Raw genomic sequence first — 16,808 nt, forward strand, 5'->3', positions numbered from 1 at the left:
TTCTAAGGCTATGCTTGGCTTATTACAGCTCTAAAATAGGCTATGCTTGGCTTATTAATGTTCTAATCTAGGCTACGACTGGCTTATTGCAGTTCTAGGATAGACTACGCTTGGCTTATTACAGTTCTAAGGCTATGTTTGGCTTATTACAGCTCTAAAATAGGCTATGCTTGGCTTTTTAATGTTCTAAGCTACGATTGGCTTATTACAGTTCTAACATAGACTATGCTTGTCATATTACAGCCCTGAGACAGGCTATGCTTGTCTTATCAACTACAGTTCTAAGACAGGCTACGCTTGATTTATTACAGTTGTAAGATAGGTGAAGCTTGGCTCATTACAGTTCTAAGATAGGTGAAGCTTGGCTGATTTGAGTTCTAAAATAAACTATGCTTGTTTTTTACTGTTCTATGCCAGGCTAAGATAGACATTACAGTTCTAAGATAGACTAGGCTTGGCTTATTAAGCTAGGTTAAAGGTTAAATACGCAAATGAAAACAAATAGGGCCTTCTTATACTCTGACGTATTTACTTTGAGAGTATAAATAAGTGAAGAATTGCTCAAAAATGCTCAAAGCTAACTGAATGTAAAATCTTTATCACACTAACAGCACATCATGCTGGGAGGACACAACAAAAAGACAGCAACACTATGTGATAAGACTTATTAATTAAGTGTTATATGCAGTGTTTTTGTTACAATGTTAAAACTATGCTATAATATAGTGTATAATATAGCTTTTCATCAATCGTTAAATAATTAAACGGGTTTGTAACAAGATATCTGAAATTTTGTCCCTCCAACCAACATTTACACATCAAAGAAGAATTTGAAGTATGAATAAATGCATTATTCAGAACATTTAAAGCTGGATTCTGTGCTAAACATTCATATATATAAAGTATTGTATCTAAAATAAAATAAAGATGTAGTGAATTTGAAGCAAAAATATCCACACATCATCATTTCTTCAATTCTAATGTGTTAAATCTCAGCTATTCTGTAATATGTTAGCACACATAGAGTGACATGACTGTGATTTAGTCTCTCCCTTCTCCTCTCTCTATCTTTCTCGCTCTCTCTCTTTCTGCACTTGTGCTGCCTGGGGGCTGATGGGTAAGTGACATTGCCCTGATGCTGCTGTGTTCTTGGCACAGGAAGCCATTTTGTTCCAGATCTGTGGCTGCTGGGAGACAGGTCTGATGTGTGGAGACAGCCTGGCCAATGACAGATCAGTCTGCCAGCCCAACACACACACACACACACACACACACACAGAAGCTAAGTGAGCTTCTCTCTTGCTCCCTCACCCTCCCTCTATCCCTCTCTCTTTCTTTCTCTCTCACTCTCTCTCTCTGACACAAACACTCTCATGCTGTCCTCCTTGTTCTTTCTCACTCTCTCTCTCTCTTTTCTCTCTCTCTCTCTCACACACACACACACGCTCACACACACACCCATCCCTCTGTCTTGTGTAACTGCGCGCTGGGTTGCCATTTTAGCACTGCTGCTGTGCTTTAAGTGATTTTCCTCTAATCAAGCGCGCACCATGTGACTCCCCGCATGAGAAAGCGCACCAACCTCTGCTCGCCCTGCCACAGGAGGGGTGGAGTGGGGGGTGTTGGGAGAGAAGGATGGTTAGGGGAAAAAGAAGAGAAAGAGAAGGAGAGGAGGGGTCAGACAGGAAAGAATAGAAAGAGAAAGGTGGGGAGGAGCTTGTGACCTGTGGATGCTGAAGGTGACAGCAAACGGCTGTACATTAACAGCTCTGTTATAATGCCACTGACTGCAGTCTAAAGCGTGCCAATCTATAGAAAATGAGCTGCAGTACAACAATCAGTCTCACAGTGCGCACAAGTACTTTTTGAAATAGAGCAGCATTAAGCTTGCATTAAGCTTATACCATTAAGGTGACAAAACATGCCAATCACTCCACCGGTCCAGTATAAAAACTTATCTGCAAAATCAGCTCATTCTGGATCCACTCTATTTGTGATGTTAATGCTAAGGTTACATCATTTATTAATGTTTTAAAAAAATCATACAATATATATATATATAGAGAAAATAAGCTTTAAAATCAGCCCATTATACTGTAAATGTATTGTTTCTGTGATGTTACGAATTTTACTATGTATGTTTAGCATTAAAAATTATTGTTAAGTTTATGACACATCAGTCATTCTTTCAGACCATTTGGGGGTTAGGTGTGAAACAAAATGATTGCATTGCGATATATATATTGTCCCGCATTTGTTTGCGATAGATTATCAATATTAGACATCAGATATGAATATTCGCTCTTAATTTGACTTGAATAGTGTAAACCTGCACTGAAGAATAATAATAATATATATTATGTCAAATTCTTTAAGACACCTATAAATCCATTATTCCTGGTATTTGCTTATTTAGGAGAATTTTATTTTCTTTAGTAGCACAGATGCCATGAAGTATCATAGAAAATTGTCTTGCAATATATTGAGTATTGCAGAATCACAGTATTGCCATATTTCCGCTATCGTGGGCAATGTATTTTTATTATACATGTATACATATCATGAGATGTTCAGTGATTCCCACCCCTAATAATTTCACTAAGCTACAAGACCATCATAATATGGGTTCACTGTTTTGTCACAAATTGGACTCCCAAGCAACAAAAAATGTATTCTGTGGTGTTACAAATCACACTTATTTATTGGGCAGACAAATAAACAAGTCTGGGTTTGTTTAGTATATACTCTGTAGCATTACATCTCTTAATACGCAGTCCATTCAATCCATATTTGGAAACTAAGCTGCAAAACAACTTGTTTTCATGATGTCACAACAGCCTAAAGCAGTTTTGTGAATATTAAGAGCTTACTGGTCTGGATAATTTACATAAGTCACGATACCAGGGATATATTTAAGTGATATAGAGTAGATTGAAAATGGTCCTGTGACAAGAAATGATTTAGTGATGTGAAGCACCAAAATCTAAGGAAGCACCAATAGTGCCCCTTATGGAGAATGCTTAGCCCGGCTAAATGTGAGTGAGTGAGTGAGTGAGTGAGTGAGTGAGTGAGCGAGCGAGCGAGAACCCTTTAGATCTAAAACTGGCCCATAAAATGTATAAATATATATATATATAATATAACATATAAATCCACATACAGTAAATCAGAGTTCTCTGCTCTTAACTTTTTGAAGATTTCATTGATTTAACACACCCACAACAACTCCGAAAGTACTTGATGATGACCTGATTGGTTGAATCAGGTGTGTTGGGAGCAGGGAAAACCATAAATCTGCAGGGCAGGGGGGGCGCCAGCACCAGTACTGAAGAACCCTCCAGAAAATGTCACATTAAATATGTGGACATCAAGCAAATCAATTACACACAAGAAAAATGCTAGATATGGGCCCTTTAAAATGACCTCAATGAACTGCTTCCCACACACTCTTTACTGCTGTCAACAGACCATCTATAGCAGTTCATTTTTTCTTCTCCACACATTACTCAGCAGAGTCTCTTGAGTTCTCAGTGGAGATCATGTTGCCATGACATCACCTGAACTTCCTCACTCCTCAACCCACTCCATCACTTGATCAGCAGTGAGGCATCTCTTATTGGCCCTTCAGCAAATAAAGCCATTATAAAAAACAGCCATCAGTGTCGATCACGTTCTGTATAGGTGCTTCAAAAGAGTGATACCTCAGAGGAGCTACATCTCTACATGTTTTTTAATGTACAAGTATTTTTCCATGTCCCATGGAAGCTAAAGTACACTGGGGGAAATGCATAGATTGAGGAAAGATAAATGCACACACAACCTCATAAACAGAATGTCCCATCCATCTGGCATCACTATCACAACATAACACCTCACAACTTATATAGGTTTCCAAGAAATTCCCTAAGGTAGCACTTCATGGTCAATTTACATACTGCTATGCCATGACTTATTGCATGCCTGTGTAGTGCTACCACAATAACCTGTACTGAACATGTCATACTCGTACAGCACTTGTTGAACACGGAAGAGCTGTATGTTTCATTAAAAAGAGATTTAACAGGGGCTCATAGGCAGCACTGGTGTATTACATTTCATCCTGGTTTTGGAAGACCGTGAGCTTAAACTGTGAGAGAGCTTGCTTTTTAGTTCTACCTAAAAACCACTGCCATAACATCAGTCATGACATTAAAAACATAACAGGTCACATTCATAACACTGATTATCTGTTAAAAATGACTACTGTCAAGAACTGGGATTTGTATTCACTGTATGTCCAAATGTTTGTGTAGAGCTCGTCTATTGAATGCATTTAGCTATTTTAGCATGCACCTGTTGCTGACACAGATGTGCAAGTTTACTCACACAAAGTATTGGCAATAGAATAGGACTCTGGAGCAGATAAACATGAACCTATTGGCACCACTAGATTCATAAGAAGTATAAAGCTCTCAGTATATGCTCTGAAACAGTAAAGCTGTTTTTTCTGGAATGATGGAGGTTGGCTTGACCTCACTAAATCTCTTGTCAATGAATGCAATAAAATCCAAAATCTAGTAAACACATTGACAGTAGAGAGAGTTACTTTGAAAAAAGTAAGATAAACTCTTTTTAAATGTGGCTGAATGAACAGATGTCCTAATATTTTTTTCCATAGAGTGTAGACATTAGGTAGCAAGGATCTCAGACTCTTTGACAAAGGACTGTACAGTGACTGGTTCAGAACATCTCCAAATCTCAGATATGCCCTGAGTGATATCTTGATATGCAGTGGAACTGGAAACAGGGTTATGGGCACCCACTAATGAGATCTATGAAGGGTCCACCACACACATCTGACATGATTTAGATGACCTGCTACCTAAAATCTTGGTGAAAATCCAGATACCTTTAAAAAGCTTCAGAGATCTTTAGTGATCTTGTGAAGTCTATACCAAAATGGGTCTTTTGTGTCACTTGCTGCCACACTGCAAACCATATGGATACAGATGCCTGATGTCAATACCAGTCCAAACCCTGAATCAGATGAGATCCCCTGCAAAAGCCGTTCTGACAGTCTTCTCAATAGATCCGAATTGAAAACCAAATATAATTTACCTGCAGTCCCAACATAGTTATAATAAACCACTGAGTAGTCTGACACTGATCTTTAGATCTTAACTATTACTTAAATATCGATACTGCATTTTGAGAATTAATACAGTTTTGCAAAACTTTACACCACAATACTGTGATATATCCATATTTTCTTACAGCTTTACAATGTATCAGATTATTTAATATCATCACTTATGTCTAATTGTGAAAACATAATGTATTACTGTTATTTTACATTTTTAGACATAAATGCTCACCCCTTAAGAACATGCAAAGCAAGACCACACAAGAAGGGGGTTTAGGGGTGGGTGGCTCCAACTGCTCAACATCACAGAGGAATGTAAACACACCAGGTTTGCAGTGAGCATGCTATATGTCTCTATCGCTCTCTCTATTATACACCCAAACGTTCAGACTCTCTGTCTTGCTCAATTTTTGCTCACTTAATTCTACTTCAATCTCTGTATCTCTCGCCCACTCTCACTGCTAAACAGGCACTTTTCTCTCTGACCACAGACCATGAACAAAGCCAATTCTCAGACCTAATATGACCCAATCTTCACTCAAACGCTTCCTTACAACCACCAATCACATACCAGACCTGCCACAGCCACAGACCATTAACCAGCTACATTTGCTGTACACACACACACACACACACACAATAGTCAATCTAAAACCACAAACAGGCCACAAGTCGCTCACCTTTCCGAAACGCATTAATAAAACCGGATTATCATTTAAGCTTATAAAAATGCTAATTCAACCACTGCCACTTGTCAGTGCCGCTTGTTGGCGAAGAAGGGCTGGAATTAAAGCCCCTCTTTGACGGACAGTCAATGAGACGTCTTGTTTCAAATGAGGCAAACACTTGTGGGGTCGGCCACACACAGGCACCGAACAAATGAATCATATGAACCTATTTAATGGTTCATAAAATTTTATTGACATAATATTGCAACAGAGCGAGCAAGCAGATGCTCCAGAGTACAAACAGACATGCTCATGGAGACATCCACTTTATGGAAGGGGCGAGGACAAGGGGGGCATCTTGTAAACCTGCTGGGACAGTGTCATAAAAACAAAAAGAACACAACAAAGAATGAATCTGAGGGATATTTGGATTTATGCGTTTTAATGCTCAAATAAAAAAAACAAGAAAAGTAAACTGAGCACTGTGTCTGTGGAGATGACAAAGTGTCGTCTCAGGGAGGACAAAATGTTATCAGTTCTTGATTCAGGGCACAAATGTCGCAGGCCTGCTTGAGTGACTGCCGCTTCAGGCGCCATAGATGGCATCGCCTGGGTGAACTCTACGATAAAGAAAATCAAACGCTATGCCTGTGTGGTGGCACAGTCGTAATCCAGATGCTGCACATCCTGTTTTGAGTCCACTGCTGAATATATTGAGAAACAAGAAATACAAGTAATGCACCACCAATCAGCATCACTCAGACTGAATATATAAATTATCTACAGCAGAATTTCTTCAGTGGCAATGTTTTTAATTTTATTTCTAATTTTCTCCCATTAGCTTACTAGGATTCGTCCATCACCAACATTGTCCCCAAAACTAGGAGGGTATGTGCTAGACTCCACCTCTTTTTAACTGCTGCTGATGTAGCATCACTGGATAGCCAGTGCAATCAGAGGAAAGTGCAGCGACCCAAATCTGATACATCAGCTAAGAGACGCCCATGCTGACTTTTAAAATGTTTGTGGACACTCCTAATAAATTCATTCAGCTACTTTAAGTGGCACCCATTGCTGACACAGTCAGTGGGTTTAATTCACAGTACAGGCAATTACTTTAAGCAGGACAAACTTATTTAGGAAGAAACAATAATGATTAGCAGTTCACTGACACTGTATCCATGCAGTTTATGTGACTTGTTTGTATTATAACTGATTTACTATCTATATTATCTATATTATCTATAATTTTAACTCAGAATGAAACACACTACTTTACTGATTATTGGCTGATAACAACGGCCCTGTAGCTCAAAATAGCCACACAGCAAAGCAACGTATAGCCTCTTCTTTAGTACTTAAGAAGAGGGGTTAGCTGTGGTTAGCTTTTGGACAAGCATGAATAGCTTCTTGCTTCACATGCTTTTCTACATTGTACTGTTTGTTCCATGTTGCACTGTGTTGGTTCCGGATAAATGTATTTCCGTTGCACTGTGTACTTGTACTCAGAAGAAATGATAATAAAAACCACTTCACTTGACTGCCTCAGTCGGCCCTTCCCAAAGCCCTATCCCTTTTTCAGGATCTGAAAAATGCATCATGCTGGAAACTTTAAATTGGGCAAAAAGTCTAGGAACTAGTTGTCACTGTCATGCCCACAAAACCCACCATCTCAAAATTTGGTAGAAAAAGTTTCAAAATAATAAATTACATTAATGTCACACACAGATATAGTCTGTCACACAGACCAGGAGGACTGAATAGTTGTTGTTTTTTTTATTCCGAAAGTTACTTTTTTAATTTATTTTATTCACACATTTTGTGTATTGTCATGAAAATGATTGGTCCACATAATATTATATGGAAATGTATCTTGGTAAATGGGTTTATGCTAATATACTAATGTAGCTGCATGTTTTAAAGGTATTTAGGTGCCTCAAATATTCATATTGTTATGGTCCTACAACTTAGACCTACTTGAAGCCCCTAATCCTAAACATGATGCCCAGTACGGTTTAAAAAAACTAAATATGTCCACCTTTGGTGTTGTTAGTCAAACTATCATTGTAAGGTCAGTGCAGAACTAAAGAAGCAAACTTTATACACCAAAGACTGACTAAAAATATGCTTGCTGACTACAATTGGTCTAAGATAACAATCATTTAAACCCAATTTCTGCATTTTCTTACATTTCTCTCCTTTTTTTCATTTTGTCTGCTTTGGTCCTCTTTCATTTTCTCTTTTTATCATCTCTCTCTCCTTCATGCATACCCCATGTCTCTCTCCAAAGGCTGAGTGAGAGAGAGAGAGAGAGAGTGGTGGAGCATTTGATGGGCCGTTGCTGGGGCAACTGTCACTCTGCACGATGAGTCTGAGCGACAGAGCGAAGATATCAGATGCACAAGACTGTGAAATTACATCAACCCAGGAAAGAGAGAGAGAGTGAGGGGGAGAAAGGAAGAGAGAGAGTTGGGGGGGGGGGGTACATATGCAGCATTGCCCCCTGCTGGAGGCACAATGTTTGTTCCAAAGTTTCCCCCAACCTGCAGCTCCCTCTGAGAGTGGTAAGAGAGTGTGCACACTTTAGGAGCTAGATGATACGACCCACGGGGGAAGAACAAGAAAGCACAATCTGATATTTGAGTGCATTTAAATGAGCCACGCTTCCTCGGTTAGGCCGCAACCACAGCTTTGGGCCCAATGAAGGGAAGCGGATACCTTTACTATACCAATTTGAGGACATAGGAGATCTTCAAACCACAAATAATAAAACAAGACTTTTTCCAGTGAGACAGACTAATTTAGATGTGTGGTCCAAACTCCACTCTGGGTCTGATACCCCCCAAAGCTTCCTCTCAGAGTCCAGTGGTTCCTGGAACACCCCTGCTTGGTGTGTTGTTGGGGTTCAAGTCAAATCTATTCATTCCAGTTCATTTTTATAGCACTGTTATGACAGATGTTATCACAAAGCAGCTTTGGAGAACTTTGGAGGTCCAAACACCCTGAGAGTAAGTAAACAGCAAGAGGTCTATGTAGAGAAGTATTGTCAAGAGAGAAGAACTCTCAGGAGCAGATAAACATGAACCTATTGGCATATTGCCTAATGCCAGGTGTGGGTAGGAAGAGTAAAAACCCTCCATCATTTAACTGTGTTCTGTCCAATACTTTTGTTTTGTATGAGTTGTAGATGAGGTGGGGTGGTGATCATTCTGACCTCACTAAAGCTCGGGTTTGTAAATTCAATCAAATCTGGCAGTAATACTTCAAAATCTAGTAGAACAGTAAAGACAATTACTTCAACAAAAGCATGATAAACTATTTTTAATATGCTTGATTTTAAAATGAACAACAAATAATTTGAGAGTCATTTGAGAGATGCTTTAATTTGGCAAAAAAGCCACTGCCATTAACTTTTAGGTTTGTTCCTTCACTTGTGAAATTACTGTTTTGTTATGGTTATAAGGTTTTTGCCATGTTATTTTATGGGAAATGTTATGAGTGTGAATATTCCTTTGCCATCAGTGAGCAAAAAAGTGAAATTGTGCATGAGATTGCACATACTGCGAAGTAATGTAGCCATGTGTAGTTCTAGCCTGAAACAGCCAGTGTCTCCTCTTTAGTAGAGTGTTCGTTCATTTTAAATATAACTAAAACAGCTCTGTGTAACTTGCCAATTTTTAAGTAGGAAATGCTGAAATATTTGCATTGGTATTGATTATCTTCCCAGAACTAAACCCCAGTGACAGGGCTGGGTAAAGAGCTGAAAATATTGCTGCTGTGAAGCAGAAACAGACACTTGTTGATTTGACAGAAATCACATAATAAACATTCTGATATGAGGATATAGTGAGATAAATAATAAGCAATAACTACTGAAAGTGGATAAGTATAGTAACAGGCTCCTTTATGGTGCTTAATCTCAAATCCACAAATACACACAAATACACACAAAAAAAGATAAATATCATCCAATTTTCCAAATTTGTAGAAGACAAAAAAAAACCTTTTGACTTTCCATGGAAGTCAATGTAAAAATATTTTATTTTTGAGCATTTCTACTGGCCCATTCAGTATAAAATCTAAAAATTGTGAAGGTAAAAACTAACCTTTCAGATTAACAAAAAGCCAAAAAAAAAGGTTTTGGCTTGTCTGTGACTACATGCTTGTGTCCTCATTATCTCCTCCTTCAACAAGTTATGTGGGAGCTCCACTGATGTCCTAAATGTAGATAAGGACAACTGAATTAAACAAATGATATAAATACTTGGTCTTTTAATTACTGATACATAGCTATAAGTGGCAAAAGTCTGTGAACCTTTAAGATTAGCAGATGTTTTTAGAGGAGTATCAGGACACGGAGAAAGGAGATTCCTAAAGAACTCAGAAGAAGAAAAGCTGTTTTTTTCTCATCACGATGAAAAGTTTACATAAGCATCACTAGAGAGTTTCAACTGCACCAATCCACTGTAAGACGGACTGTGTAGAAATGTAATAGTCCACAAAGAAGGAACCCAAGGTAACCTGTAAGCAATTAAAGGCCTTTCTTACACTGACGTATATTAATGCTCATGAATCCAGCATCAGGAGAAAGAGAAGTCTGCTTGCTGCCTGTCTGCAGTTTGCTAAAGCTCAGGTGGACAAGCCAGAAGGCAATAGGATTATGTTTGTGCATTTGTGTTTTACCGTATTCCACCTGTAAAACATGGTGGTGGTAGTATCATGATTTGGGCCTTTTTTTGCTGCATCTGTGCCAGGACAGCTTGCCCTTATTGATGGAGCAATTATACCAACTATCAGCAAATTGTCACAGGAAATGTCTGGACATCTGTGTTTGACTCTCAAGAGAATGTGGATCATGCAACAGGACAATAATCCTAAACACACAAGTTGTTTTACCAAAGAACAGTTAACAAAAAAATGTTTTGGAATGGTCATGTCAAAGTTCTGAACTTAATTCAATAGAAATGTTGTGGAAGGACCTGAAGCAAAATGTTCAGGGGAGGAAACATGCCATAACAGCACTAAAGCTGTTTTTGAATGTAGGAATGAGCTAAAATTCCTCTAAGGCTAATGTGCAGGATTAATCAACCATTACTTGAAAATTTTAGTTGTAGTTATTGCTGCATGAGGGGGTCACACCAAATACTGAACCATAAAGTTAACATATTTTGCCACTTATAGGTTTGTAATATTGGATTCTTTTTCACAATAAAAAATGACTAATATTTTTTGCCTCATTTCTTTGATTTGGTTCTCCTTGTTTATCTCCTTATAAACATACCAGAATGACATGGGAATTGGTTCACACTGGTGATGCCAGAACACAGATAAAAGGTGATCCATTCTGTCAAAGTAACTTCCTTTAACCTGCTTAGAGCCTTTGGCCCTTTTACCTGTGCACTTTAGCATTGGAGCAAAACTATGAACAAACTCCACTGACACTCTTTCTCCGCCTCCCACAAATGCTCCACCATGGGGATCTGCACATGTGCTTTACAACACAAACCTGGCAATCCAGCTGAAGAAGAAAGGAAAAAAGGAAAAGCTGCATTCCCTCCTTCTCAGTCTGTTCAGAATTAAGCCCATGAAACGATCAACAACAACAGCCACAGCCACAACAAGGCAACCGGAGCCATGTCTGACTGACTGTCCCCAATGCATACCAGCTGTGTGTGAGCACTGGAGAAACAAGAACAGCGCAAGTCTGCTCCAACAGCTTTCTTCTAGCCTTCCACCATTCTTCCACCGCTTTTACTATTCCAGAAAAAAGAAGAGAGCGCACACTGAAAAGTCTGAAAAAGCACTGGAATCCCTAATAACTAAGTAAAACAAGAACAGTCACTACAGCCACAGCTCATCCACAGAGAGTATGAGAGTACAACAGGGGGCAGCCATGTTTCCCCCCACCTTCAAACATCAAACATGTTTTTATGTTTGTTCTTTCTGAGCCTTATCATATGTCATTGCAACAAAAGGCCCAGGGCCACCTCTTCCTTCTTGTCCTCCTCCTTTTCCTTCTTTCGCCACAGCGACACGCAGTTGACAACCATCTCTCTCTCTCCCCTCTCTCTCTCCCTCTCTCTCTCTCTCTCTCTCTAACTCTCTCTACCTCTCTCTCTCCTGGGTGCCTGGCGGTAGTCACAGTGACGGCTCAGGGGGGCGTTTGCTTACCCGGACACGCGCAGCCTCCCACGGACATCTTCTCACATGCCTGTCGCTGCCGCCGCTGCTCCGAGGCGAATTGTGGTGGAACAGACGCTCCGGGGTTCCTTCTCGCTTCTCTCCTCCTTTTCCCTCTCCTCTTCCTCTCCTCCTCTTCTTTGACTCCTCTTCTATTCTTGCAGCTTCTGTTTGTTCTTCTTCTTCTTTGCCTCCTCCTTTAATATCTTCTTCTTTTCCTTCTTCTTCCTCTCCTCCTCCTCTTTCTCTTTCTCCCTAGCTCACTCCTCTTCTGCTGCTCGCTCACATGGGCGTCTGTTTTCCAAAAGGTCCACACATGCACGTATGCACACTGAGGAGAGAGAGAGAGAGAAAGAGTGTGTGAGGGAGTCTGAGGGAGAGAGAGTGAGGGAGAGAGAGAGGGAAGAGAGAGGGAGAGGGAGGGCAAGAGTGTGTGTGTGTGTGTGTGTGTGAGAGAGAACGTGAGAGGGACGGAGGGAGGGAAAGGTTAAAAAAAGAACGAGAGCACAAAGGAATGAGAGCACACAGAAAGGAGAGTGAGGGCGAGAGAGAGGGAAAGAGAGAGCGAAGGTGAGAGAGGGAAAGGGAGAAAGAGAGATAGACAGATTGAGACAGAGAGAGAGAGAGAGGGAGAAAGAGAGTGAGTTGCAGTCCTGAAGCTGCCTTGACTGTACGCTCACACTTATTAGTGTGCTGATAGCAATGCAGGTGGGAGGAGAGAGAGAGAGAGAGAGAAAGAAAGAGAGAGAGAGAGATTGAGTGTGTATGTGATAGAGTTTGAGCGAGAGAGGGAGAGTGAAAGAAAGAGCGAGGGAAAAAACAGAGGGAGGGAGAACGAGAGGGCTGTCAAAGTGACCTGAGCAGCAGATTTCAGAGAATAACAACCATGTGATGTCTCTCTCTCTCGCTCTCTCTCTTTTCCCTTTTAAAGATCTACAGGCTTATTTTCCCTGTGCCGTTTCCAGATGAGCTGTGTCAGTGGGAGTCTGGTGGCAGGCAGAGTGAGGGGGCTGGGGTTTGGGGGGGGGTGGGGGTGGTGGGCAAGGGGGCCTGTCTGAGTGGCTTGTTACCGCCGACAAACGCCCACTGCAAACGGGCAAGGGAGGGGAAGGAGGGAGCGTGCGGTCATCTGACATCTTTCTGCTCATTTTCTCTCTCTCTCTCTTTCTTTCTATCTATTTCTGTCTCTCTCTCTCTCTCTTTCTTACTCTGTCTTTCGCACTCCTGGCTCCCTGCCTGCCCTCGCTCCATTTGTTAGTCCCCACACCTCTGTTTTGTCCCATGTCTCTCTCTCTCTCTCTTATTCTCTCATTCGCTCTCTCTCCTTCTCTCCTGCTCTTTCACATTCTGTCATCCATCCAGTCTTACACAACAGCTCTGCGGGCTGGGGTGGGAGAGGGTATTACAGAGCAAAGAGACAGAGAGAGAGAGATGGGAGAGGGAGAGAGAGAGGGGGGGGGGAGTAAGTCACTTACAGCTAAGCTCTTACTGCACATAACAGTCAGGGCTGGAGGTCACGGATGACCATCCTCCTTCACACTGATGTCATTTAAAGCCCTTTGCTTTACCTGGGGACGTACTACTAGCAGTGAAATCTGTGATTTGTATCTAGTATGAATCTGCAGCGTCAGTAGTGACAGATCACATTACACTGTCCAAATGTATCCAGTCCACACACACATTCTATTTTGATACACTATATGTCCAAATATTTGTAGTGAATGCATTATTCAGCCACTTTAGGTTGAACCCATTACTGACACAGATTTGCACAAACACACACAGTGACACAGCTTGTTTAATCCCTGTAGAATAAGAAGTACTGCTAATAGAATAGGAGCAGATAAACATGAATGGTATAAAGCCCCCAGGACTGAGCTGTGGAGCTGTGGAACTGTCTTCTCTGGAATGACTGTGCTCCATTCAATTCAATAATTTTAGGATAAGTTAGGGGTTGGGAAAGAGGTGGGGTGGTGATCTGATCATCCAACAACCTGACTAACAACGCTCACTGATGCTCTTGTCACTGAATGCAATCAAATCCTCAGAGCAATAATACTAACTCAGTAAAATCATGTTACGAGACTACCCTGTACAGTAGAGACAGGGTAAATGTTTAATAGCCTGGATTTCAGGTGAACACTGCCAACAGAATGCCCCCCTCCCCCCCAGCACTGGGCTGTGGATCAGTGAAAAATTACATTCTCTGATGTGAGCCATCCTTTACATTTATTATACGGCTGAATTGTAGCTTGAACTAATCTTCCAACATCATTACCTGACCTCAGACCTGACTAATTCCCTGGTGGCAGAATGCTATAATATCCTTTCAGGAATGTTCCAACATCCAGCAAAAAGCCTCCCTAGAACGACAGAAGTCGTTAATGCTGTTAAACATATTTTTATTGGCCTTGATTTAAAAAAAGAGCCTGGATGAGAAGGCGTCTATATACTTTTGCAGAAATATTGTAGCTTCTTTGATGCTGTTTAGCAGGTGTACCAGTGTGATAAATGTTCTATTATACTGACGGTTCTTTGTTGTGGGTTTTGGTACTTTTAAAGTGATAATAATAATTATATAATAATAGTTCAATAAAATATTACATTTATATAATTTTAGTTCCCATTGCCGACCTCTAGCACAATGACCTAATAATCTTCTTATTATTGACTTTGACTTCAGAAGAAAGTCTGGATAAAGAGGAGTCCACATACAAGTTGTGTACAAGTACAAGTAGTGCAGCTCCTCCTAGTAAGTTTGGAAGGTTAATTCTTAACTGACCTGAATAAATTTCTCATTAGTGTCCTTGAGTTTTCTTTTACTTACGTTTCAGAAACATAGTGCAGCTCATCTTATCAGAGGTAAAACACTATGTATATCATAATATAAACTATATTGGCTACCAGTAGCAGTTACTAAATAATTAAGAGTAATTACTTACTGAATGCTAATTAAGCATTAAGGTTAATAACTGAACAATAAGCCTTGAGGTCTGTGAAATTAATCCTTAACTGACCTGACTGTGAAACACCATTAAGAGCCTGTAACTGTCTGGGCCAGCCTTTTCCTGCCCAACATCCTGCCTCTGCTTCACCTGTGTGTGTGATTTGATTTTAGTGCAAACAGTAGCGCCCTTATTACTGACCGATCTGCGCAGGAATCTGATGTAATAATGTCATATTGCAGATCAGGACAGTCAGCGCAGGCAAACTAAACAAAGGCTTGACAGAGAGTCAGCTTTGAGAGAGCGAGAGAGAGAGAAAGAGAGAGAGAGAGATGAGAGGGAGGCAAACTGCTGAGAGATGGAGAGACGGAAAGCATATTTGGAGGAGTGTACGCTTGCGTGACAGGAGCTAGAGTGGCGTAAACATTTCCCTGAGGCTGTGTGGGGGAGAGAGGGAGAGAGAGAGCGTGAGAGAGAAAGAAAGAGAGAGAGAGAGAAAGAGAGAGAGAGGGAGAGAGAGAAGGACTCTGAGTCTGAGTGCGTCTCGCTTTTGCAATGTGCTTCACATTCACTGCACAATCAGATCATCTCGCCTCCTGTGTGTTCTCACACACATAAACTCACAACACACACACACACACACAGCACTCTGTATTGTAAACTAACACTCCTCTCTCCCTCATTTACCATCTTTCTCTCTCTCTTTTTGGCTCTTGTGCAGAATTAGGAACATAAAGACGGTCTCTGTCTCGGCCTTTGCTGTAGTCTGTCTCTTCCTCGCTCTCTTTTTTCATCTATCTCTCTCACTCTGTCACACACAAAACACACACACAAAATGATACATTTTCATTGCTTTTCAGCTATGCTTTGATGCGGAGGACTCCTGTGGAAATTCCCTCTCATCTGCTGGAAACTGGAAAGGTTACGCCAATTTGGAGCTAAAGGTGCCACATAATAAACGACCCTTCATGTCCCTCTCCTCTCTCTCTCTCTCTCTCTCTCTCTCTATCTCTCTGCTCTTACTATTTCACCCCTTTCTCTCTCTCTCCCCCTATAATCTATTAATCTTTAAGTATTTTTTTTTAGTTTTCTTCCCACCCATATTTTCTTTTGTTCACTCCCTTATGTCCACCCTCCTCAGTCTATTATGCTTCTTTATCTATTTACATTTGATCACTTATGATCCCCTCAATTGTTAGTTACTCTTTATTAAGCACTTATGGGAGTGAGAGAGAGTGAAAGAAAGAGAGCATGAGCAAGAGAGACAGAGAAATGGAGAGAAAGAAAATAGAGAAAGAAGAAAGTGTTAAAAAAGAGAAAAGAAATTAGAGAAAGGAGGAAGCACAGAGAAAAAGAGAGCAATTTTTAGACAGGGTCGGGGAGCAAGGGATGTAAAACAGAAGAACTGAAAACAGAGAAAGAGAGAGAGAGACAGAGAGAGAAACAGGGAAAGGTGGATGAAGGAGAGGGAGAGAAGAGGAGAGAAGGAGAGCAGTGTGAGGAGGCGGGGGATTAGCCACAGAGCCATCCCACTTTACCCATACAGGGCACCGTCGCCATGGCAATGTGGCAGGGCTGTGATCACGCATGCAAGACAAGAGTGTGTGGCCGTGCTTGTGCTAACACACACACACACACACACACACACACAGTTACATGTCTGTGCACATATGCTTACCTAGACAAAAAGCAAAAACAACAAAAACAAAACAAACCCATTTTGCAAGTATGCACACACTCTCTCACACACACAAACTTTAACCCTCATAATATGAGACAACTTATGACATTTTTTTTTAGTTTAAATGTTTTTGTTACTATAATAAATTAATATATCAATAAATGTGTATATAAATGTGTGTATGTACAATTTAAAATGTGTTCAGTATTTAC

At 40.5% G+C, this 16,808-nt stretch overlaps 1 protein-coding gene across 1 annotated transcript in view; it reads right to left on the reverse strand.

Annotated features, from left to right (window-relative positions):
- ldb1b (LIM-domain binding 1b) overlaps window positions 1-16,808 on the reverse strand; it is a 46,806-nt gene that overhangs the window by 27,357 nt on the left and 2,641 nt on the right. The window contains exon 4 of the mRNA XM_015605049.3: window positions 11,962-12,301. Coding sequence (XP_015460535.1) covers window positions 11,962-11,989 — 28 coding nt within the window. The 5' untranslated portion in view covers window positions 11,990-12,301. The remainder of the gene's footprint in view (window positions 1-11,961; window positions 12,302-16,808) is intronic.

Source organism: Astyanax mexicanus, chromosome 16 (genome assembly GCF_023375975.1).
Source record: "Astyanax mexicanus isolate ESR-SI-001 chromosome 16, AstMex3_surface, whole genome shotgun sequence".
In the NCBI taxonomy this organism is placed as follows: domain Eukaryota; kingdom Metazoa; phylum Chordata; class Actinopteri; order Characiformes; family Acestrorhamphidae; genus Astyanax; species Astyanax mexicanus.